General features: G+C 39.0%; 1 protein-coding gene and 1 long non-coding RNA gene across 2 annotated transcripts in view; one reads left to right on the top strand and one right to left on the bottom strand.

Annotated features, from left to right (window-relative positions):
- Positions 1-12,268: 12,268 nt before the first annotated feature.
- Positions 12,269-14,624, bottom strand: PRMT6 (protein arginine methyltransferase 6). Its single transcript, XM_059375575.1, has one exon. The coding sequence runs from the start codon at positions 14,583-14,585 to the stop codon at positions 13,458-13,460; it is 1,128 nt and encodes a 375-aa protein (XP_059231558.1). The 5' UTR covers positions 14,586-14,624; the 3' UTR covers positions 12,269-13,457.
- A 41-nt stretch (positions 14,625-14,665) lies between these two features.
- LOC132002266 (uncharacterized) overlaps positions 14,666-25,094 on the top strand; it is a 171,103-nt gene continuing 160,674 nt past the window's right edge. The window contains exon 1 of the long non-coding RNA XR_009399783.1: positions 14,666-14,793. This is a non-coding gene — a long non-coding RNA (uncharacterized LOC132002266). The remainder of the gene's footprint in view (positions 14,794-25,094) is intronic.

The following is a 25,094-nucleotide window of genomic DNA, read 5'->3' as shown; positions in this document are numbered from 1 at the left end:
AATTAATGATAATTTCTTCATTTTTGGTATGTCCATATTTGAATTTCCCTCATTGCCTCAAATATGAGTATTACAAATGATTTCTTTGTATCAGACCCAATTAGGTCCTCGTATTGCACTTAGTTGTTACATCTTTTAAGAGTCTTATTCTATAACAAACCATCCCCCCCATCTCCACCTTATATACACCATTGATTTGTGGGAGGAATTAGGCTGTTGTTTTTCTGTAGAATTCTCACATTTTGGATTTGGCTGCTTGCTTCTTAGTGGTGTTGTTTAACTTATTCCTCCATTCCCTGTATTTCCCATAAATCTTGAGGCCTGAGGGAGAGAGGGAGAGGAGGAAGGAAGGAAGGTAGGAAAGAAGGAAGGAAGGAAAGAAAAAGAAATTCTCCACTCACCACTCCCCTCCTGGTTTTAGCAACTATGGGTGATCATTCCGAAGACCCATTCTTTCATTGTGGGTTGTGAAAGGGTGATATTCTCATGCTATTATTCCTACCACTTTATTTGCTGGGATTCTGTAAATAACTTTCCATCATTGACTGTTTATCCTGACATGCAAATAAGAAGGCTACTGCAATGCGCTCGGCCTGCGTTTTCATTGCCATGGACGAAGGTGATGGCAGGGATGATAGGAATAACTGGTTTCAAAATATATTTTGGCAGTAAAAGCCTCCGTATTTGCAACCGGTCAGATGTGATGAAGAAGTAACATGAGTAACAACGGACCTCTTATTTTTGTGGCTTAAATAACTAACTGGTGGGTGGAGATGCCTCACACGGAAATGGAAAAGCTTGGTGGAAACCAGCAATGGGAGAAGAGAATAGGAGACATCGTTGAAAAAAAGAAAAAGGGGGGGGGGGCTTCATACTTGTTTGTTACAATAACTTTTTAGAGGAAAGGAGTTCCCCAAACAAGAAATGATTTTGCTAAAATTTTAGAAACAGGAAAATCGTTCGGCAAGTGTTCAACCACTTTCGTGTCTGAAATCCCATAGCAGCCTGGTCACGTGAACGTGCTGACTGCAGCGACGTCGGTCCAGGTTATTACAGCAGGGTTTTCTTCCTTCTGAAAGTTAAGGGTCTGTCAGTATTTCCATTATAAACTCCAATTTTCAGCGGTTTATAACTTGGCTATTTTAAAATCACATCAGGCTGAAACTTGCAAGTAATAAAACATTTTAAAAAACAGATTTAGTGCATTTTTGTCAAGATCTAGTTAAAATATTGCCTATTTTTTTTATGAGATAAAGTGACTTACAGTGAATATATTGTGAAAAATGTTTAATTAAAGACACTTTAAAGTTTCTGGAAATAATTACACTTTATAATGACGTCACATTTCATATGTATAGAATAGATAAAGATGAACTGCAAACATTATACTGAAGCAATTTTAATGATAATTATTTAATTATAATTTTTTCTAATTATAGCAGAAGCTGGTATATGCATTGTTTTGGATGACTTTCTTTCCACTAAAACTTGCAGATTGGTTAAGTTTTTTTAGGAACATGTTCAATTTTATTCTATAAATAGATGCTTTATTATTTTGCCAGACAGAACTTACTCTCAGAGTTATTGTTCAATTAAAAATATACAGTCTTTTGTTTGGGATGCAGTATTTTGATATTCTTTTAGTAATAGAATTCTTTTAGTAATAGAATTTTCTAATATATGGATGCCGAGTTCATCTAAGGCCTTTTGTAAAATCAGTTAAACCAGGAATTCTGCCTTAAACTACAAAAACACTCTGTTTCCTGAGGAACAGGAAGAAACACACTGAGTGTTACAGAATAAAAACTATCAAATACTATATGCTGGATAAGGTAGAGCATGTAAAGAGCAATCAGAAATGTGCCCTGCCCTTATAGGACAATAAAACTAATCTAGAGTTGACCCACTCCAGCCCCAAACAGTAAAGCAAGTAAAATATAATGTGAGATTGTGAAGAGATTCTTTCCATTGGGGAGATGAGGAAATAGCAGGAGGGTAGAGTTTAAGCAGTTCTTAAAGGCTGGACAGGAAAGGAAAGGGGAGAAGATGCGCATTCTATCAGACAAATGTGGCCACACACATGAAGAAAAGGAGCTAAAGAATTGGATGATGTTTATTGGGATAATAACACCGTGTTTCTCAGGAACTGAATCACATTTTCCCAGTAGATGCTGCCTTTTGGTCTGTTTCAAGCATTTCTAAAAAGTGTGTGTGTATGTACATGTATGTGCATAAATGTGTGTGTCTATGTGCATAAATGTGTGTGTCTATGTGCATAGTTAACTAACAGGGTAAATAAGAACAATGCAAAATGGACTCCACAAAGTAAGTTCCTTGATGAGCAAATTCAATCTGAGAGAGAAACTTTCACTTTTAGGGGAAGTTTGCTCATGGATTCTTTCTTGTGGTGACAGAAATATTTCAATCTAATATGAAGAACACTGATACCATAAAAATGCAAATTTTTAATATTTTTAAACAGTTTATCATTTAGGGCAAAATTGCTCATATTTAAGATGTGTCTATATAGTCTCTCTCTCTCTCTCTCTCTCTCTCTCTATATATATATATATATATATTTTTTTTTTTTTTTTAAGAGAAAGAGTGCAAACCTGTGAGAGGGGAGGGGTAAATGGAGAAGGAAGAAGGAGAGAGACAGAATCTTAAGCAGGCTACACATCCAACATGGAGTCCAGCTTGGGGATTGACCTCAGGACCCTGAGATCATGACCTGGGCTGAAATCAAAAGTAGGATACTTAACCACCCAAGCCATCCAGGTGCCTCGTGGCATTGTAGACATAACCCAAATGACTCAGAACATAAAAAATATTTGCCTTACTTAAAAAAAAATTATTTATTTTTGAGAAGAGAGATAGAGAGAGTATGCACAAGCAGGGGCAGAGGTAGGGAGAGGGAGATGCAGGCTTGCCACTGAGCAGGGAGCTCAATGTGGGGCTCTATCCCAAGACCCTGTGATTAACTGAGCCAAAGGTAAACATTTAACCAACTGAGCCACCCAGGCACCCTATTTGTCCCATTTTGTTTGGAGAATTTCATGCTTGGTTATAATAGCATTGGTGCAGAAATAAGGTCCCTATGATGTCTTTGTCCATAGCATTTAAAGATAAATTAAGCACTGCGGCTGACAATGAATGAAGAACACACAGGTCTATGATTCCTTCAGTGGCTTTTGAGAAATTCTGTGGGATCTCATCCATTCAGGCCTCGTGGGGAAGAGAAGACGGACAGACACCTATTTGTCAGAGGATAACTGGAGAGAAATCTGAGTAAACTGGTTGTCAAAATATAACTTTGAAAAAAAGATTTCATCGACCTTAATAAATTATACCTTGGTTTCATTTTTATCCTTTGTTATAGTTTTTGGTCTTCCTCTTTTGTTCATAGAAATCCCCAAAAAGAAACCAATCATTTTGAAAATCTTATCAACACTTTTGTTTTTTTATGCCTTTCAAAATTTTATTTCTAAAGATCTAACCCAGTCATCTTTGATAAGATTTATTGTGTGCTCAGGGAATATTGGTAGACACCCTAGGCTCACTGGCTGTAAACTCACTAGGATTATTCTAGTGTTGGCAAGCCCAGTCATTTGCACTGTCCATCTGTGATATTTTCAGCATGCCAGGTATCACTGAAATTTCCATCTATAGACTTTGATTGAAAAAAACTAAGCACTTGTTTTTCAAATCTTTGTCCTTGTCTAGAATACCTCCCTTGTCTTCTTATAGAAATTCCATTTGGTTCACAAGGCCCATTTACTTAACAAATAATTTATTGAATACCTAATTTGTGCCAGATAATGTTTTAGGCAATGGATAGATAGCTGTGAATGATGGAGACAAGATTCCTATACGCACAAATCTTACATTATGAGAAGGACACTAAAGAAGTAAATAACTGAATTTTAAATCACAAAGGGAAAATGCTACCTGTGGTGAAGAGGATTATTTTCATTATGGTAGTCAAGGAAATGTCAGTCTGATGTGACATTTAAGCAGAGAACTGAAAGAAGGGGAGAAAGAGTGAAATATATAGTCTAAGGAAAGGTGTTCCAAACGGAGAGTATGTGAGCTGGAGTCTTGACATGCATGAGAATCAGAAAGATCCAGTTCCATGCCTCCATTTTCAATGAGAAGCTCTGATTTCCCAATCTTGCAATGACCAAACTGTTATTATCATACTTGTCTGTGTGATTCATTCCACACTGAACCTATAATGTGTTACAATACTCATTGCCTTTGAAAAATTGAGATGCTTGCTCTCCTCTTAAGACTCAGTCAGCTATCCAGAACTTCTCAAACTCAACACAAACAAAACAGATAATCATGTCAAAAAAATGAGCAGAAGACATGAACAGACACTTCTCCAATGAAGACATGCAAATGGCTATCAGACACATGAAAAAATTATCATCATCACTAGCCATCATGGAGATTCAAATTAAAACCAAATTGAGATACAACCTTACACCAGTTAGAATGGCCAAAATTAGCAAGACAGGAAACAACGTGTATTGGAGAGGATGTGGAGAAAGGGGAATCCTCTTACAATGTTGGTGGGAATGCAAGTTGGTGCAGCCACTTTGGAGAACAGGGTGGAGATTCCTTAAGAAATTAAAAATAGAGCTTCCCTATGACCCTGCAATTGCACTCCTGGGTATTTACCCCAAAGATACAGATGTAGTGAAAAGAAGGGCCATCTGTACCCCAATGTTTATAGCAGCAAATGGCCACGGTCGCCAAACTGTGGAAAGAACCAAGATGCCCTTCAATGGACGAATGGATAAGGAAGATGTGGTCTATATTCACTACGGAGTGTTATGCCTCCATCAGAAAGGATGAATACCCAACTTTTGTATCAACATGAACGGGACTGGAAGAGATTATGCTGAGTGAAATAAGTCAAGCAGAGAGAGTCAAGTATCCTATGGTTTCACTTATTTGTGAAGCATAACAAATAACACGGAAGACATGGAGAGATGGAGAGAAGAAGGGAGTTGAGGGAAATTGGAAGGGGAGATGAACCATGAGAGACTATGGACTTTGAAAAACAATGTGAGGGTTTTGAAGGGTGGAGGGTGGGAGGTTCGGGGAGCCAGGTGGTGGGTTTTATGGAGGGCACGTATTGCATGGAGCACTGGGTGTGGTGCATAAACAACGAATTCTGTTACACTGAAAAGAAATTAAAAAAAAAAAAAGACTCAGTCAGCCCAGGACTTTGTCCTGTGTTTCTTGATATGCCAATACCAAACATAGTAGTCTCATGCAACAACCAATCAATATAGACCCATGATCAGAATCTGATGTAATGATTTGTGCTATTGTCAAGTCTTCAAGAAACATATTAACTCTTTACTAAAGATAGAGTTGTGTAGAGGATTGAAGTTCTGGCTATTTAAAAAATATATTTAATAAATATATATTGGTTTTGAAAAAACAAGCAAAACCTAAAAATATGCTGTTTAGGGATATATACATGTATGGTAAAATTATGCATATAATTATATACATAACATTATTTATATAAACCAGTTTGATTATGTTGGGTTTGAGATGCCTGTTATATCTAAGTATAGATGACAATTAAGAAGTTGTACATATGAATCTGAAATGCAGGAGAGATGTCAAGTGTAACAATATAAATTCAGGAATCATCAGCATATGAATGGTATACAATTTATAGTAATGGACTGGATAAGCTGAGCTTACCTAGTGAGAGAATAGAAAAAGAGAAAGGTAAATAAAATTTGTAGTAGTAAAGAATTGCAAACCACTGTTTATCAATAGAAAATTCATTTGATTAATTATGGATTATGTATACCATACACTTTCATATTGCTATTAATAAGTTATAGATACATACATTGACTTCAGGGGACATTTAGTGTATGTATTTTAACCCCCACAAAACAGTTTTCAGAGTAACATGTATAATATGTCTACATATTTATTTTTTTATTTTAGTTTTTTAAAGATTTTATTTATTTGACAGAGATTGTCTGCATATTTAAGAAAAACTTACATAAATGGGTATATAAGAAGATGTAATAGAAAGATACATTCTAAACTGTGGGGAATAGGAGATTAACTTCTTCCTTCTACACATTTATTATATTTATACTTTTACTCATGAAGCTTTTAGAAGACTAAGGAAAAAGGGACATAAACAAAACCGAGTGTCTGTAACTACTTAACTACTTAGAATGTAAAAGAATCTCCGGAAGGATATTTATGATAGTAGCCACATCCTACTAGTGCTCCATTATTCCCTGTGTATTACTTTTCATCCTTCTTGTATATCTGCTCTCCCCGTACTTTTAACTTTTCTTCACTGGTAATCCTGAGCTGGGGGACTGTCTTTAGGCTGTGAAAACTGCCATGCCCACCCAGAAGAGCTGGGACATGCCTAGAAATTTACATGTCCCTAGAGGCAGGCATTAACCAATGTCTGAGAGGTGAGAAGGTATGAATGTCCCAGATATCTTGCTCCCTCACTGGGGACATTCTGGGATGTGATTTGCACCGTCTCCAGAGCATCTCTGTAGGACTGAGTCAAAGTTCCCTTTCTTAGAATTTGGTTTAATAACACACTCTAGACTCATCTCCTTCTCTTACTAATTCTGCTTCCCAGCTGCCCTTCTGGCTTCTTCTGGGAACACTTTTTGATAAACACTTTAATATGTATTCTTGTCTCAACGTCTGCTTATGGGGATCTTGGCCTAAGACAATGACCTACATATTTTAAGTGACTATAGATGAAATCTTAACTACTGAGAGCCCAGGCATCATAGATGGGATAGTGTACAAGGTTAGATGTTGGGAATTTAGGAGATGTGTCCCAAGCTCTGTCGCTTTTTCTCCATGTGGTCTTAGGCAATTCACCAAACTCTATGCCTTTGTTTTCTCATCTGTATGATGGGATTGATAACAGAACTACTTCAGAAAGCTATTTCAAAGAGTAAGTAAGATAAAGTACTTAAAATGCATATAGCACATTAGGCACTCAATAATGGTTTAAAAATTAATGAGAATGCTTTACATAAGTATCAGGACTCTATGTATGCTGAGGCATGTCTAACAAAAGGAGGGGTTTACTTTAAGTGAAATTATAATAGATATGGAGCTTTCCTAGATGAAAGAACATTATTTTATTATGTATAACTGATGTGAGGTAAACAAAGTTAATACATCATTGATTTTAATGAGACTTTGCACAGTTTGATTAATATACCATTATTGCATGAAAACATTCTACATGCTGAGAAGTAGTAGCTGGTGCATTTGAATATCATTTGGTATAAAGTTTCAGCATATGCTGTTTTCACTGTATGTCTCTATGCATGCATTATTATCTGGTATAAAATAAATCAGATAATGAATCAAAAAAAGAAAAATGATATCTCCCTGACAACTATATCACATATTTTAGCATTGAACAATATATCATTTTGATGTCTTCAGTAACATCATTATGGGACTGGTGCAATGACCACATCGTTTATTGGTCTAGTTTTACTTTTAAGAACCTTAACTGATTGCTTAGAATAATTCAGCTGTTCTCTTATCTATTTAAGTACTTACTATGCTGAAGCCAATTTTTCTTGGGCCTAGTACCATGGAATTACTTTATATGTGAACCAATTTTATAATAATGTCTGGGCTCTATAAAATCTCCCTGGGGTTCAAGCAAAGCTAGCTAATACTAAATTGTATTTATTGCAAACAACACATTTCCTGTTAGTTTCAAATTTTATTTTGTATTAAAATCCCCTTGTAATTGCTGTCATTCTCTTTATGTTTTTCCTTAATCTGACTAAAGTAAACTCTCAGTTATTCAGGGATGGTGTAATCTGTAGATTTTCCAAATCCTCTCTTTTTAATTGTCTTTTACTGTACATTCTTAACAATTTAAATGTTTCCTATTCTTATAACTAACGAGATGATAAATGATAGTAGAGTGAGAAGTTCACATTACAATAAGCAGTTTGTTATTTTTATAGAAATTCCTGGTAAAGAGTGTAATTCCAATGGATGCATAAAATGAATGTTTTAACCATTTGTGGATCTTAATCCATTCTCCACCACCATTTATAATTTAAAGTTAGAATTCTACACTTTGTTCTTAAATATGATAATTTTATCAAGAGCAAAACTGCAAGAGGTTTCTTGTTTGTTTGTTTTTAAAGGTCTACTGTCATCCTATTCCATGCCACCCATTATTAAACTGCACATAGCTTGAGATAATGGAAGTTGGAGGCTTTGTTCACAAATTTGAAAGAATTAAGGAGTTCTGAAATAGAACAGTCTGAACAGTTCTGAAATAGAACAGTTTAGAAATTAAGCTGAAATGAGAGGTTAAGGACAAATATCAAAATAAGCAGTAGTTTGTAACCAATCAAAATACTCTTAGTTATGTTCTGAGCCCATTACTTCAGAAAAAATTTTACCCTAAGGATTTGGAGATGTGGGCAAAATGTGTGTATGGGGATTTTAATCTTCACTTAATGTTTTCTCTCACTAACTTTGTATCTCTTTGGCTGACCCTAAGATATCTTTTAGGTTGCCCTTGGACTCTGGAGAAACACCCCCATCCCCAATTCCACTATCTAACCATCTTCTGAACACTCAGCTATTTTCCTTTCACTCTATACTCCTCAGGATTTCTATTCTCCTTTTCTGTTGATCTTTTCTGGTGACCAAAATAATACAATAAGTAGATTCATAATGAAGGATGGTTATGGCCACCTGTAAACATCCCCATCTCCATCCCATTTTCCTTTTAAGAAAATTTGCATTAAAGAGAAAGAGCTGTAAACCCAGTGGAGCTTTGCTTTCCTTTAATTTCTGGAAGTTGAAAAAAGGATAGCACGTTCTGGTGTCATGCATGTTTCTGTAAACAAATAAATTCAAATGATATTGATAAATAAAGGAACAATGTCAGAACATAACATGGATATTGGTTGGTTTATGCATACTACCAGGCAACAGCCACCGAACAGAAAGTACACTGACCCACTTGAATGGAACTAGTCAAAAAGAAATGTATCACACCCTATGTTCTTTGTCTTGGAAGTATTGGCCACATCTTCTAGGTCTTGAATGTTTATTAAACCTCCACTCCATTTTTGTACATTTTGCTTTGTCTCAGGAACTCTTCCTTTTGCTCTTTTGTCAAGCTGTCTTATTTAATGCAGTGTTTATTAGAATTAACATCTTTTAAAAATTCCTACTATTTTTTATTGGTATTCATCGTACTCCTGGTTAAAGTTTTGGTTGTCCACCCAACGAATTTTCTGTTACTTTTTGTGCACAATATCGCAGAATGTGATATGACTTTCACAAATGTGTACATCGTGTGATCCCAAGAATGCTTGTTAAGCACTTGAAAAAGCATGGGGAGGATTAACGTCCATCCCACCTTCTTTTTCATGCAGGGCACAGCCTGGAGAAAGAAGGAATGTTTTCCTTCCTCACAGCTCTCTATTTTAAAATGTCTGTTTTAAGTGATTTTTATTTATTTATTTTAAAAAAGATTTTATTTGACGGAGAGAAAGAGAAAAAGAGAGCGCAAGCAGGAGGAGGGGAAGAGAGAGAGGGAGAAGCAGACTTCTTCTGGAGCAGGGAGGAGCAGGGAGCCTGACATGGGGCTCTCAACCCCAGGACCCTGGGATCATGACCTCAACTGAAAGATGCTTAACCTGCTAAGTCATCCAGATACCCCATATAAGTGATTGTTTTTAAACAGGTAGCTACTTGATCAACTGAAATATTCATCAGTCTTTATTCCAAGTTATTATTAGAAATAATATTGAGTAATCATCAAAGCTGCCAAAGAAGCACAATTCCAGTGTTACTGGTCATGTCTTTTTATTAAAATTTTGTTTTTAGTGAAGTCCAGATTTTTTGTTTCAAATGTCTTATCCTACAGGCATATAGAACATTTTGAGATATAGTCTCATTAATTATCTTCCTCCTTACTATCACATTTTTCTCTGAGGATCTCATAATCTTTGTGATGATAAGTTAACACTTTCGCACTTTGGAGGAATTTTAAGGTTAGATTCTCACCCTTGCTCCAGCAGAGGTGAGATTTAGTTGAATGTCTTTCTAGGCTAAAGAATGTATGCAAACTACTGATGCAGATAAATTTATTCTCCTATTGTATCACAATTGAGGGTAGCATTTGCTTATCATAGGACTTAATTGTTAGATAGCTGTTTATTAAATTAAATGAGTGAACACTTGTTCCATTGAATGCCACTACCTATAGCCAAAATGGCAGAGTTCATCTACTTCTCTTTGCTACTGCAGTGAGCATTGTGTTCTGGGGGCCTCAGAAAGAATGCCACACTTGATTAGCCCTGTTGAGGCAATGGGTACGTGGTGTATTTTATGAGTACCTAGTAATGTCAATTTTGAGATCTTGAAGGGTGGCTCTTTGAGACCTATGAGATATAACTCCTTTGAAATTTTTTTAAACTAAAAGGTTGGGGATAGGAATTAAGATACTTGTGTTCAGCTGTCAAGAATTAGTTACATAACCTTAGGGAAATCCTTCAATATCTGTGTCAGTCTTCTTTCCAGTATGTAAAGTGAAGGTAAATTACCTGCTGTTCTTAACACCTACATCCCAAGCATCCCAAGCAGCCCATTACTGTTGATGTATTTTCCTTTTTGGTTTATCCTATGAACATACCTACTTGGAAGCAAAAACCATGTTTTATTGGTTTGTATCCTAAGTGCTTATCACAATGACTGTTTTCTGGTATACTCAATAAAATGTCCACAGGTCCAGTGAATTAATGTAAATATTTGGAAAGTTTCACAATGCTAAATAAATGTAAGATGTCTGAAGAAAGCAGGTAGTACTTCATTATGTTTTTCCCTCCTTAGGGCTGACAGTTCTTCCTGTGGTCCAAATGACCCAGGCAATCAGTACCAGCTCACACAGATAATGGACAGTGCCCGCTTATTGGAGCATGTCATGCTCTCATCCTTCTGGAAGTGTTGTCACTTCAAAGGGTTTGGATCATCTGGTGTCCAGTCATACACAGCTGTGCTGATACTGCCAAATAAACCTGCAAGAAAATCAGAATGTTGAATATTTATTCTGTAGCACATTTTACACGTGGCCAAATGCTTCAGGTTTGCATAGTAGTTTTCTGTAATTACAATAGTTAGGAATCACTGAGATTTTATTGTGTACCAGGCACTATGTGTTCACAGTATTAACTACACATATTAACTATATTCCCGGCATTACATGTATTACATATCTATGGAGCAGGTATGATTGTTATACTGTTTGCATGAGAGCACTGGAAAAACGCAGAGGTTAAGTATTTTGCCCAAGGTCACAAGGTTTTAGTGGTGGAGCCTAGATTCCATCAGGATCTATCTGGCTTAAGTCCAGCTTTTAGCTATATGCTATGCTGTCTCTTGACTCACTGCTTTAGCAGCTATATTTTTGTAACTCATTTTTCTTTTGGGAAATAGTAACAAGAATATTAAAGCTCACTTTGCCTAAATATGAAATAGTTTTTGCTTCTATAGTTCCTCTAAGTTTTAACTGGTGCTATTTTTGCATGCTTATACTGATAACAAGAGCTCTATAATACGCACATTGTTATAAAAGGTATTTTTTAAAAAATGTGATTGAGGGGAATGCTTTTGTCTGCCCACACAGCAAAGGGATTCTTATAGGAAGTTAAAAAATACCAGAAATCTACCCAAAACCATACACTAAAATTCTAAATAAATAAATGTTCATCTTATATAGTTGACCCTAAAAAAAAAGAGGACCTATTTTATACCTCCAGCTTAAATCAGGGCTACCTTACTATGACTGCACCATTTATATAGACTGTTAACTATCAAAATGGTGACAACAGTTGCTGTTATTGCTTGGATCTTATAAAGTCATTGATTTTTTGTTTCCCTTCATAATGGAAGATCTCATGTTAACACTAAACTTTAGCAAATTGGTTATAATACTTTGGTATTTTTAATACACAATGAATAAAGGAGAAAACTCATTACAGTAAACGAAACTAAGTTGGATCACTTCAAATACCACTTTTTCACACCTGTTTTCTATTAGGATACAAAAGCTACCAGTATGAAGAGAAAACATACATTAAGCATAAATTACCCTGAAGCTATATTCTGAAGGGTTGTAACACTTTTCTTAAGAACTGGCAATATTCAAAAGGCAAAAGCATTGTAAGTCACAGTACACAAGACTTCTTACTTCATCTATAAAAATAGAATGCCAACGTTTTATTTGCCACAGGGATAAGGAGGGAAACATCCATGAAATAAATTTGATAACATGACTCACACTTCATTACAAATGATTTTCCGAAATTCACAACTTTCACATTTGGCTGAGCTAAAAAGAAGGAAAAAAAAAAAAACCACTAAAAAAGGAAATTTCACTTGATGTAAGTAGGCCAGATCACATGATCTCTCTAAATGAGTTTAAATGAGTGCACTTCTCTAGCTGGGAAAATACTTTAATTTAGAGTGCCTAAACAATTTACCCAATATGATGAACAAACTCTTGGGTTGGGTTCAGAAAACCTTCTATCAGCTGGTTTAATAAAAATCACACAAAACTATTATGTAACATAAAAAGTTCTTGGTTAAATCTTAATAGTAAAGACAAGAATAATAAAAAAAAAAAAAACCCGCATACTACTTCACTTTCAGATGTTTTTCTCCTAAATGTACCTTTTACATTTGGGGGTTATGCTGCACAATTATATATAGCCTATTTTATTCAGTGGAGAAACATGTTCAACTTTAGCACCCTATGATAGTAAGTGTAAGAACAGGGTTATTCAAAACTGCTTCCTCACTTTTCTCCCTCTCATTACCAGACGCGAAGTTTATCTAAAAAACAACGAGGAAGACTGAAGTCTAGAGGCACCTAGGGAAGGAGGGAATTTAGAGAATAATAGAATATGGCTCTGGAGAGATACTTAAGTCTTACTGGAAATTTATGGAATCTAACTATAAACCCCTTTACCCTCTCCCTGGCTTCAGATTTAGGTGTGAGGTGTCAGGGATGTGCATGAGCCTTCATAAACTGAAATTTTCTTCTAAAGTGTGTTTGCTTTCTACCCGGGGAATAAAAGAAATAGAAATACAAGTGCTTGGTACCACATGCTTTTGAGACTTAAAGAAGCCCATTAATAAACAAGCCGTTTCCATCCTTGGGGGCATCGGGATTCACTTTCTAAATAAATTTCGCCAGGAGAATCTCCTCGAAGGGAGACTGAAGTCATTCTACCTCCCCAGGAGCCATGAGGAAAAAGGGAGACAGAAGATATTGCCCCCTACTTGCACGTGGAATCTCCCTTTCTCCTCCGACCCCCCTCCGCCAATACCACGCAGGTCTGGCCGCCTCGGAAGGTAGCTGGGAGAAAAGGCAACCCTCAGTCCTCCATGGCAAAGTCTTTGGTCTTTTCCTCCTGGTCTCCCACTTTGTAGCGCAGCAGCACGCGCAGGAGACGGTGGTTATCCCGGGAGGGCAGCAGCGTGATCTCTCCGGAAATGTCCGTATCTTGTTCCACTTGCACAGGCTCGTTCAGGTAGAGGAGTGCCTGCTTCCAGTGCGTGACCGGGTGAAAAGGCGAGGTGGACAGCACCAGGGGTTTCTCCGAGTCCCCTCCGGGGAAGGTCACCTGGAACCAGATGGCAAAGCCATGCATGGGCGCTGAGCCATAGCAACTGAAGCGGAAGCGCCCGCCCACCCCAGCCTCCAGCTCCTGCTCCAGGCCGGTGCGGGCCAGCTCCAGCTGAGCAAAGCACTGCGGCCGGGCCAGCACGTCCTCCCCGGACAAACCCTGCACCACGATCTCCGAGTGGCCCATAAGGCAGCGCGTGGCGAAGCTCTCCAAGCAGCTCATGTCCACACCGTAGAGCTGCTTCACCTGGCTCCAGAAGCCCAGGCGCAACTCAAGCATCTGGTCGCTGATGGGCGCCACGAAGAGCTCGGCGGAAGCCGGCAGGAGAAGACCGCCCTCCTTCAGCCACTTGGTCCGCGCGTAGAGCACAGAGCTCAGCATAGACTCGTGCAAGAGTCCGTAGCCCATCCATTCGCTCACGATGGCATCCACCTGCTCCGGCAACTCCACCGTCTCCACCGGCCCTGGCAGGACGTGCACCCGGTCCTCCAGCCCGTTGAGCCGCACCACCTCCCGGGCCTGTTGCCAGATGGCGCTGGCCTCCACCGCGTACACGCGCCGGGCCCCGGCCTGTACACAGAAGATGCTAAGAATGCCGGTGCCCGCGCCCACGTCCAGCACAGTCTTGCCCCTCAGTCCTGCCCAGTTCCGCAGGATGCCCAAGCGGTAGGCATCAGTCCGGACACGGTCCGCAATCATCTCCTCGTGGACCGATATGTCTGAATAGCACTCATAGTACAGCTGGTCCCGCTCCCTCCTAGCCCTCCGGGGTCGCGGCAGAGCCGCCTCCTGCTCTCCGCCATCTTCCTCTTCCGTTCCCTCCCCTCCTTCGCCGCCGCCCCCCGACTCAAGCTTTCTTTTCTTGGGCAGCGACATCTTGGCGGCTCCGACCGGCTCCCAGCGGGCTTTGCGCGGGTCCGCGCGGGCTCCAGGAGGCGGGGGCTTCTGGGACTTGTAGTGCCTGCTCGTACCTCCCACTTCCTGGGAGGTCGCCGGGCGGGTCCCTGCCGGAAGCCTCTGGACTCTGCTTCTCTAAGGTTTTGGAATCCCTTTCGCACCCACCACACCCAAATTCTGTTTCCTGGTACGTTCCGCCTCTTACCCTTAGCTCTTCAATTCTCTTTTGCTTTCACTGAAGTCCTCTCACTCGCGTGACGGAAAGTCCACGCTTGTCGTGTGTGCTCCACTCCCTGACGTTACTACACCGAACTGTCGGGGCGACCCCCTTCCCAGGTGCCACCTCACCTGGACCGTTACTGCTCCCGGAGCTCTCCAGATGGAGATTTAGAAGTTGCACTGCACGTTTTCTTTGTCTGTTTTCGTGGAGTGCAAAGAAGGTGTAAATACAACAAAGAAAACCCCTGACGGTGTGAGGCTTTGGTTTTGATTTCAGTGACACCACTTGCCTTCACGCACCAGCAACAAGGAATCTTCATTGCAGCCAAATTTTGTTTCTGGTCTATGTGAGGAGAACACTTGGGTCTTAGTCCTGCTGTGGTGATTGAGTGGCTCATTCAAGAGTTACATCTTGGAAGGGTTCAGACTAAGGAACAGGTGAAAAGCAAGGGTGACATGATACAGTGAAACTCACTGCCAGCTGTATTTTGGTAACCAGTTATAATTTTTAAATTCAGAAATAACGGAGTCTTTCCACCCTTGTGATCGCTTTTCCACTGCAACTCTCTCTCTCTCTCTCTTTTTTTTTTTTTTTTTTTTTTCCTGTGTGATTGTTTGTCCGGGGTAGATGCAAGCTCTTCCTCTTCTGTTTTTCTTTCAGTCAGCTGTCAGGTGTTAATTTCTCCCCCTCTGTGTTGTTCATAATAGAAATAAAATGTACTTTGAAATATGTGTGATGTCTCTGTGAGGGTCTGTGTTCCTAACACTGTGAGAATAAAAGTTTCTCCCAGACCCAAAAAACATACGTTGAGGAAAATTGACTTTTGAACTGTGTCTACTTAGCCATTGGGCCTGTGTTTCTTATCTGGGGGAAAAAGTTTCTTCACCCCATTTTATTAATCCTTCATTTAATGGAATAGGTTTATTGACCTGGCCTCCTCTGTTCCTCTAACTCCGGACTCTCAATTCTTGCTGCTCAGGAGAACTGCTTTTTAAAACTACCTATGCTTCTGTCTCACCTCAAACGAATTAAATCAGAACAACTTCATGGAGCCTGGGCATGTAGTTTTAAAAGCTCCCTGGGGAGTTTGTGCAGCCAGAACTACTGTTTCTCACTAAAATGATCTTAGTTAAATCTTGCTTCAATATTTTCATTGGGTAAATTATCATTTTTCCAGTGTTCTGGGCTCAACCATTTAAGGCTAAAAGTCCTCAAAGCAGTTTCTCTTTCGGCCCAGTTTGATAACTTGTTTTAAGAAAATAGCATTCTACGTGCCAGCATCTGTTGTAGTGCCAGGAACTACAACAGTGGGGACACAAAAGCACAGAGCAGGCCATGGAATTAGAGTTGTAAATGGGACCACTTTAATACATTATTTGTAGGCTGTTAACGCATACCTCTCCCATTCTTTCCTTCCTCAAAATTTTTTATTTCCCCTTTTAGATGCACTCACTCCTCTAACCAATTTTCAACTCACTTTTGGTCTCTTTTAAGTATATTCTGATTATAAGTTTTGTTGGTTCTACCTCCAAAATACATCTTCAGTCCATTTTCTTTTCTCCTCCTCCACTGCCAACACCCTAGTCTAATCCTCCATCTTTGCTTGCCTGGAAATCAGTCTTCTAAGAGATGGCCCAACTTCTAATCATATTGCTATCTAGCCTGTTGTCCATATAGGTATAAGAATGAACTTTAGGGACGCCTGGGTGGCTCAGTTGTTTAAGCGGCTGCCTTCCGCTCAGGTCATGATCCCAAGGTCCTGGAATAGAGTCCCACATCGGGCTCCTTGCTCGGCGGGGAGCCTGCTTCTCCCTCTGCCTCTGTGGGCCTTTCTGTCTGCCTGTGCTTGCTCGCTCTCTCTCCCTCTGTCTCTTAAAAAAAAAAAAAAAAAAAAAAAAGAAAAAGAATAAGCTTTAAAAAACCCAACTTAGACCATCTCATTTCTCCAGTAACTTCCCATTCTAGGTGCTGAAACAATCCAGTATCTTCAAATAACTTCCCATCTCATCTCCTGCTACTCTTACCAATGTATAGGGCTCAAGCTATGCCGCCTTTAACAACAACCTCTTCCTTGGCTCAGGTCTTCACTTAATGCTCTTCTAGGACCTGGGACATTGTTTTTCTTCTTAGTACTTGACTTCAATGGCTCCCTCTCACCCATTAGATCTCAACGTAAATATTATCTTCTGAGAGAGGCTTTCCTTGGCTACCTTAAATATTATTTTCTAATACTGTTTATTTCTTTCATAGCTTTTACAATTTGTATGTATTTAGTTTTCTTGCATTTTTTGTTTTTTGTTTTGTTTTGTTTTGTAAAATATAAACTCCAAGAGGCTTGAACTTTTGTTTCCCCACTATTGTAGTTCCTAGCACTACAACAGATCCTGGCACATGGAATGCTCAGTAAATAGTCTTCAACAAAGACTGTTGTGGATACAGTTAAATAGTTATTCGTAGGAGAGGGAAAAGAGTTTTTTTTTTTTTTGTAGTTCAGTATAACAATTCGACTCTCAGAAACTCTGAGATAAATCTAGATATAAATTGAATTTAGGATGCTTCCAGATGTGAGAGTTATTTATTTTCAAACACCCTTAACTCTTTAGCCAGAATAATAGAAAGCCCTAAAAATTCTGTCCAGAATAGGGTAGAAATGGCCTGTGGCACTTTTCCTTCCTGTATATTGGCTTGCTATAGAGAGGAATTTCTTTACTCATGTTTTCTACCACACTGGGTTGTTTTAAATAGGAAAGGGACCTAGATCATAGTCTCCCTCTAAGTAATGTAGCTCTAGCAAACCACCTATATGGGAGAAGAGTTGGAGCTCAGCTGGCAGAGCATTCTTTGTGTTTCCATTTCAGTGGTCTACTTACCACATTCATTTAATGCTCAAACCCACTGTTTTTCAAATAAACGGATCTTGAAATTGATTTAATATATCTTCAATGGCATTAAAAAAGGAAATAGAATAGAATATATCAAATACATAAAATGAGTAAAGGTGAGTATTATTCCAATACTCACTGGTTTCATTTATGTTATATATAATATATATATATATATATATATATATATATATATTTCTTGTTCTAGGCAATGGTTCGAAAGTTTGAAATCCACAGCTTGCTATTCTCCAAAAGCACTGTGAATTTTTACATGTCTGTATCTTTGCTTTGGGTTTGTCCTCTCACTCATCTTTTTATTTTTTTATTTTTTTTAAAGATTTTTATTTATTTATTTGATAGAGAGAGATCACAAGTAGGTAGAGAGGCAGGCAGAGAGAGAGAGAGAGAGAAGCAGGCTCCCTGCTGAGCAGAGAGCCCGATATGGGACTCGATCCCAGGACCCTGAGATCATGACCTGAGCCGAAGGCAGTGGCTTAACCCACTGAGCCACCCAGGCACCCCTCACTCACCTTTTTAGAAAATGCTCAAATGTTACCATTTATTTGTAACTTTTTCAACCAATCTGTAACCGATAATACTTATATATAATTCTTTTTTTCACTTATTCTGTTGTACCACAGCCCCTTACATATCTGGCTTTTCCATGCCAGATGGTGGATATTTGAACACCAGGATTTTGTATTTTTTACTTTTATATTGAGAATCTAGTGCATTGTCCTGGAGTCTGCACCATTCCCACATTCCTGAATGTTGGTCCTGATGAACATGGGATCATAGCTATGTTTTGTACAACTGGGAGAACCATGATTGATTTTCTGCATCATGCACATTTATGTATTTCTCTATTTGTTCAATAAATATTTTGGGCTTCTATTCTACACTAAATATTCCAGAAACAGAGAACATATCAACCAACAAAAAGACAGAAATATCTACCTCCCTGTAGCTTATATTTTTGTGTTAATCTGATGTTACTTATTATTCTTATTTTGCCTTACTTAAGCAAATTATTAGACCACTTTTAATTCTCAACTTTCCTTCCTGTATTATTTTATCTTGAATTTGCTGATGTGATTTCCTCCCACAAATACTTCTTTCAAAAATTCTTCTCCTCTTTAATGTGAAGACCTGTTTAAAAATGTATTTTAAAGCCTTGTATTAGAATTGAAGATAGTTCCTTCAGGATTTCAAGAAGTCATTGTAATTCTCAAAGTGTATGTTGGGGAAGGGTAAAGGAGCAATGACATGAAAAATGTTATAAATATCTCTTTGATATGAATATTCATTAAATGATGTGGTTCTTATCATTCTGTAGTTACTTATAAGACATCAGCATAGAAAGAGACACTTTTACCTTAAAAAAAAATCCTTTGTAGAAAATGAAGGCAAAAGGTGGTGGTTTTTGTATTTAGACAAATTGGAACATCAAACATAAAAAGCCTATGTATACGTTATTCTCTTGATGTATATAGTGTCTTTCCATGACGTATTGGCCCAGCTATTAAAACCTAATACTAAAACAGATGAATAGAAAATTCATAACTCCCTGATGATATTATTATGAGTAGTTGTAATTCTTTTTAAAAATGTTTGTATTGAGCTATTTAGATAGTTACAACAAAGATATTATGAACTTGATCCATAATTATCAATTTGGTTTAAACTTATTGAGCCCTCTTAAAATATTGAATGTGGTACTTTAAAAATTTCAAGTACAAATATTGGTTATGACATTTTAACAAATTCTGCTCTAAATCATGCCATTATAATGGAAATAGTACAAAAAGTCCCAGGAATGTAAACTATAATATGGAGGCAGTGACATATCAGTGTATTTCTGAAATTAGCATTTGCTCATCTGCCACAGGAATAATGAGAATCAGGTAGCTTAATGAAAATTAAGTATTAAGCTTAATGAATATTATTTAATAAGATCTCCCTCTCTCTTGTTTCTTTCATGAAAACCTTTAATATGAAAGAAAGTCAAGCAGTTGCTTCAACCAGATACTTATGATCTCGTAGCATTCTGTGACTAAGGACATTTCAAGTGCATTGAAGTTAGTGTAGTTGCGGGAGGCCTGTGATTCCCAAAGCATGGTTTCTAGATCAACAGAGTTACCAACACCAGGGAAAATGTTAGAATCATGCAATAAGGAACCCCACTCTATAGCTAATGAATTAGAATATCTGAGGTTAAGGTTCTTCATTCTTTGCTCTAACAGCCCTTCAGGTAATTCTGAAGCATGGTGAGATTTGAGAAGGACCACACCAGTCAATTTGAAGCATATCACAACCAGTGTGAGGCCAGGTGGAGTTTATGGAATGGAAGATCTATTGTTCTTTGTTTGGTTGGTTTTTTCCTATTGCTCTGTAACAAATTACTACCAGCTTAGCAGCTCAAAAAACAAACATTTTGTTAACTCTTAGTGTCCGTGGGTCAGGAGTTCAGGCACTGATTCATTGGGTGAAGTTAGCGTTCACTCTGCAAGCTGGAATCAAGCTGTCAGCCTGGCCATGTTCCTTTTTGGTTGAATTCTGTGGTTGACAGAATTCAGTTTTTTGCTGAGGCAGGACTGAGTTGTCCCTCCTCTTCCTGATTGACAAATTGGGGTTACTTTCGCCTTTAAGAGGCCATCTGGCAATTCCTGCCTTCAGGCCCTGACTCTCTTATAACCTGAGAGTTTTCCTCCTCCAGGCCAGCAGAGGAAGCTTTTTGACCTTAGGGAGGGCCCTAGTCCAAATCATTCTCTTGTTCCCACCCTCTACCCCCTTTTTACTAACTAAAAATCAACCAACTGGGGACTTCAATTATATTTGATATATGTGCTGCTGAAGCGAGCACTTCATTTACATTTGGAAAGGAATACTTTCAGCTGGAGAAAATGGTTTAGGGTAAAGAGACAGAGGGTTGTTCCTGCTGAAGCTTCATAATTACTGTGACATGTCTTCAGATAAGTCTATGTCTCAGAGAACTATGGGTGTGGCTCATGGCATGTGGAGATGACAGCATCTGATAGACCAGAAACAAAGTTCTGAACCAGCTATGACCCTATTGTAGCAGAAAATTTTAATGGAGCTAGTTGCACAGAATGCCTGTGACTTTTGAGTTTCTGAGCCCTCTGTGTGAAGCCCCACACTCCAAATAGTTGCTGTTTTGCTAGTCTGGTTCCAAGAAGAGAATACTCCTACAATGAAGCCAAGCTGAGTCCAAGGGAACCCAGCAGAACCTACTAGATTGCAACTTCCATGTCATGGAAGCCAGGACCAGAAAACTTTTACTATGGTGAGCTACTGAGATATTGGGGTTGTTGATACAGCAAAAACGAAGCTGATTTGTATAAATATACGTACAGAATGATTTCTCATTCTACGACTACTACCCAGGTCAAGACATAGAACACTACCAGTGCCAGAAGTGTCCACGCATCCTTATAATCCTGTACTCTTCCTCTTTCCTGAAGGTATATGTCCTGATAATACCATAAAAAGGTTCAGTGACCTGGTTTTGTAGCTTCATACACATCTGATCACACAGTATGTGTTCCCTCATGTCTGATTTCTTTTGCTCACCATTGTGGTTGCAAGATTCATCCATGTGACTATGTGTGGTAGTATTTTTTTTTTTAACTTCTATTGCTTTACTTTAGAATATTCCATTGTACAAATGTACCATAATTTGTTTAGCCAAGTTTCTGCTGTTTTACAGATCCTCTGAGAAGGAGATAATCATTCCTACCAGGAATTTTGTAGTGTTCTTTTTTCCTGTACAGTTCTCTTGACTCTTAATATTTCCTACTTTATATAAATAATTTATTTTTATTATCTTATTTTATATTAAGTGCATAATAATAGTTAAAATGTATTATGTTTAGCATGTGCTAAGCATTGCCTAAATGTTTTATGTGCATTATTCATTCATTCATGCATTCATTTATTCATTCAACAAATATTTGCAGGCTACCTGATACTCTGTACCAAAAGTGTAGAGGTAAATAAGACAGATAAAAATCCCTGTTTCTATAGTTTTTATATTTTAGGGAATAATCTCTAATTCTTAAAAATCTATGAGGTGTATATTATTATTTCTATTTTCACAATTTGGGAAACCAAGGCACATAGCTGCTGTATTCATTTCTTGTTTATCTTTTCTACTGGACTGTAAACTCCTTATAGGCAGGAACCAGTTCCCTGTATATCCCCACAGTGTCTTGTCGAGCAGCATGCATATAATCATAATATTAATTATTTGATGATGATTAACATTTATTTCATACTTTGTATACCAGAGACAACTGAGTCTTCACAAAATCTATGCAGTTGCTATCATCATTAACCCCATTTAGAAATCAAAAAAAGGCTACATGCCTTGTTTTGGGTCTAGATTCTTTTGCTCCGCCTTATGTGTGTTGAAATGAATCCATGGGGTTTGCGTAACTGTCATTTCTTCATTTAGATTGCTGTAGAGAATTTTGTCCTCTGTTACCTTTAAAGCCACTATGGTATAGGCTATGCTCTTCCTATGAATGACTTTGCATAGCAAAAGAAACTTTTTCCTTTTGATGAGAAGGAGCTTCTCATTTCTTCCATTTGTGTTCTGCAACTACTCTTATTTCTACACCAAAAGAAGCAAGCATGGTAGACATTGAGTTTTTATCTAATCTCTACATGTGTTTTACTTAGAAGAGTTGTGATGTGGGAATTATTAGTTATGCTCTAGTAGACTGTATTTAAGAATCTTAGTTGGTTTATTCACTTAGTATTACTGAGCTTCTTCCACATACAGCACTGTACTGGGCTCTGGGGAAGGGAGGAGGAAGTAGTCTCAGTTTCCACGCTAAGGAGCTCCCAACTGTTGGAGGAGGTCATAGAGAGAACGTGAGCACTGTTTGACCCTTGATCTGCATTAGGGTAATCAGAGGCTCCTTACCCCTCTTGTCCTTAGAATATGTATTCTTCCCACTATCTCTGTAACTGGAGCCACTTCAAGAATGCGGTCTTGAGAATGTAATGTGTAGTTGAGACCATCTGGATGATATGCAACTGAACTCAGTTAAGATTTCTATAAACTTTTAAGATCCTGGCATGTGGGTGCAGAGTTTGAATTGCCCACAAGTCTTGTATGTAAGTTCCCTTGCTTATCAAACCTGTCAACTATTAGTCTGGAGAAGTCTTCCTTTTTCTCCAATCTCTCCATGCCCTGTGGGAATGGGGGCCAGTTTCAGATTTCACCCAAGAAGCTTCCAAATTTGTGAACAAACAATTGGTAAGCCAGCCAGGAGACCAGGTAAATGAATTTTGGGAAAGAGGTATGGGGATAGAATGCCCAAGTTGGTCATTAACCTCTATGTGGGGAGAAGTAGTGTGTAAGACACTTGTGGACCTCCATATGAGTACAGGGATGCTTTCAAAACGCCTGCTGGTTTGAGGTGCTTGTTTGAGGAACTGCAGATAGTGCTTTGGGGCAAAGAAGGAAAATGAATGGTTGCTGCAGTGGGCTGGACTCTACCGTAGGCTGTTCGGCCAGCAATGACAAACTAGAGACTGAAGCCAAGTTAGAAAGATGAAAGAAGAGCTGAGGTTATAAAAGGACATGTGGGTGTCCATTCCTCAGCTTCAGGGCTGGCAGATCAGGTGGGAGAGCAGGATAATAAGGTGGAGAGGTTAGTGTGCTGTTTTGCAGAACTAGGAGGGTATAGTCTGCTGTCGATTAAGCTCTTGTGACAAAGCCTGATTGGGACACTAAGGGGTGGAACCCTGAAAAAGTAGGGAGAAGGAAGAGGAGGACATGACTGACAGTAAAACAGACAAAATGTACCATGCTGTCCGACCCCTAATACAAGCACAATAGCACAGCACAGCCCAAACAACCCCAGCCAGCAGGGCAGTCCCCAATTTAGGATGCAATCATGATGAAAGAATATACTCCCACTGAGCTTATTGATTTAGCTGCCAAGTTCCTGCAAAAGGCCCGGGAAAGTATTCCAGCATAGTTAGTGTGGCTATGGGATGTGGGGCAGGAGTGGAGGGGGGATGATGATGACATTTTTCTGATCAAGTAGGAGGCACAGAAAATGAGCAACACCACACACCCTGCCCTGTGGCAGGCCCTGCATGGTGCTCTGGTGTTCAAGGTACTCGGTCTGTCATGGATCAGATTGTTCTAGCCTGCAGGAGGCCTGGCCCATCCAGGAGGATCTCTCTGGGCAAATGAAATGTTAGAAATCTATAGAGGAAGTACAACAAAATTTTAAGAAATTGGGAATGAGATAGGCCATCTGTCTTTAAAGTCCCTGATTGGGCCACATGTACTGCAGGAATGGAAACCAATATTCTCCAGTCTAAACCCAGGTTGTGGTATGGGATGCTGATATCCATGCTGAGCCTTGTCATGAGACAGAGCATTTATGATGGTGGGCAATCCATTTCTGATCTGGGGGACACTGACAAATCCCAGGAAAGTTCCAGCTGGGGGAAAGATCTGAGACAGGGATGGAACTTGAAAAACCAAAGGTTACCTTAATCAGCTGTAAAAGGTCCTGTAAAAGTAACCTGGAAGGAAATGTGGCTTGACCTGGCTACTGGGACTCCAACTGGAAAGGTAGACTGACAACTCAATGCTGTTTTGGTCAGCCTGTAGAAAACCTTAAAACCTAAAAAATAGTTCAAACCTGTCCTATCTGCCCCTCCCATCCCTCATGCCCCCATCTGCTCCAGGAGAGGCCTTAGGGATATAGTCTTATTTGGGGAGGGTGCATCCCCCCCACCAAGTATATGATGCAGGCAAATATTGCCTCTAGGGGAGAGCCAGTGAGGATGATCTGAGAACTCCTATTGAGTTGACTATTCACTGATTCCCAGAAATAAACAAAAGGTGATGGCTCTGGTTGACACTGGGGTCAAATGTATGCTAATACCTGGTAACTCTTTGACATTTCATGGCCTGATCCTCACCATCTGTGGTTACAGAAGATAAATGGTTATGGTCAGGAAGTTCCCTTTAACATTGTAAGTCAGGCATTTCCCCCCACAAAAATAGGAGGTTTTAATCTAATACCAGAGAGCATTTCGGGCAAGAATATCCTACAAGATTTGCAAACGTCTGCGGGTGAATTCTGCCTCAGGGTTGGAGTAATCAAGCCAGTGGTGAAGGAAAACTCCAACTGGGAACCAGTAAGTCTACTGCCCGTGTGAAAAATGGTAACTGACAAACAATATAAATTGCCTCAGGGCCTGAGGAAATAGGAAAAACTGTTCCAAAACTGCACCCCAAGTGGTTATTCTGCACTCTGCCTATAGCACTTTCCGTAACCCCATATGGCCAATGAAAAGTCTGATGACTCACGGAGGATGACTGTGAACAGCTGA

Source organism: Mustela nigripes, chromosome 14 (assembly GCF_022355385.1).
Source record: "Mustela nigripes isolate SB6536 chromosome 14, MUSNIG.SB6536, whole genome shotgun sequence".
In the NCBI taxonomy this organism is placed as follows: Eukaryota; Metazoa; Chordata; class Mammalia; order Carnivora; family Mustelidae; genus Mustela; species Mustela nigripes.
The sequence above is the reverse complement of the archived record's forward strand: the minus strand, read 5'-3'. Positions and strand labels throughout refer to the sequence as shown.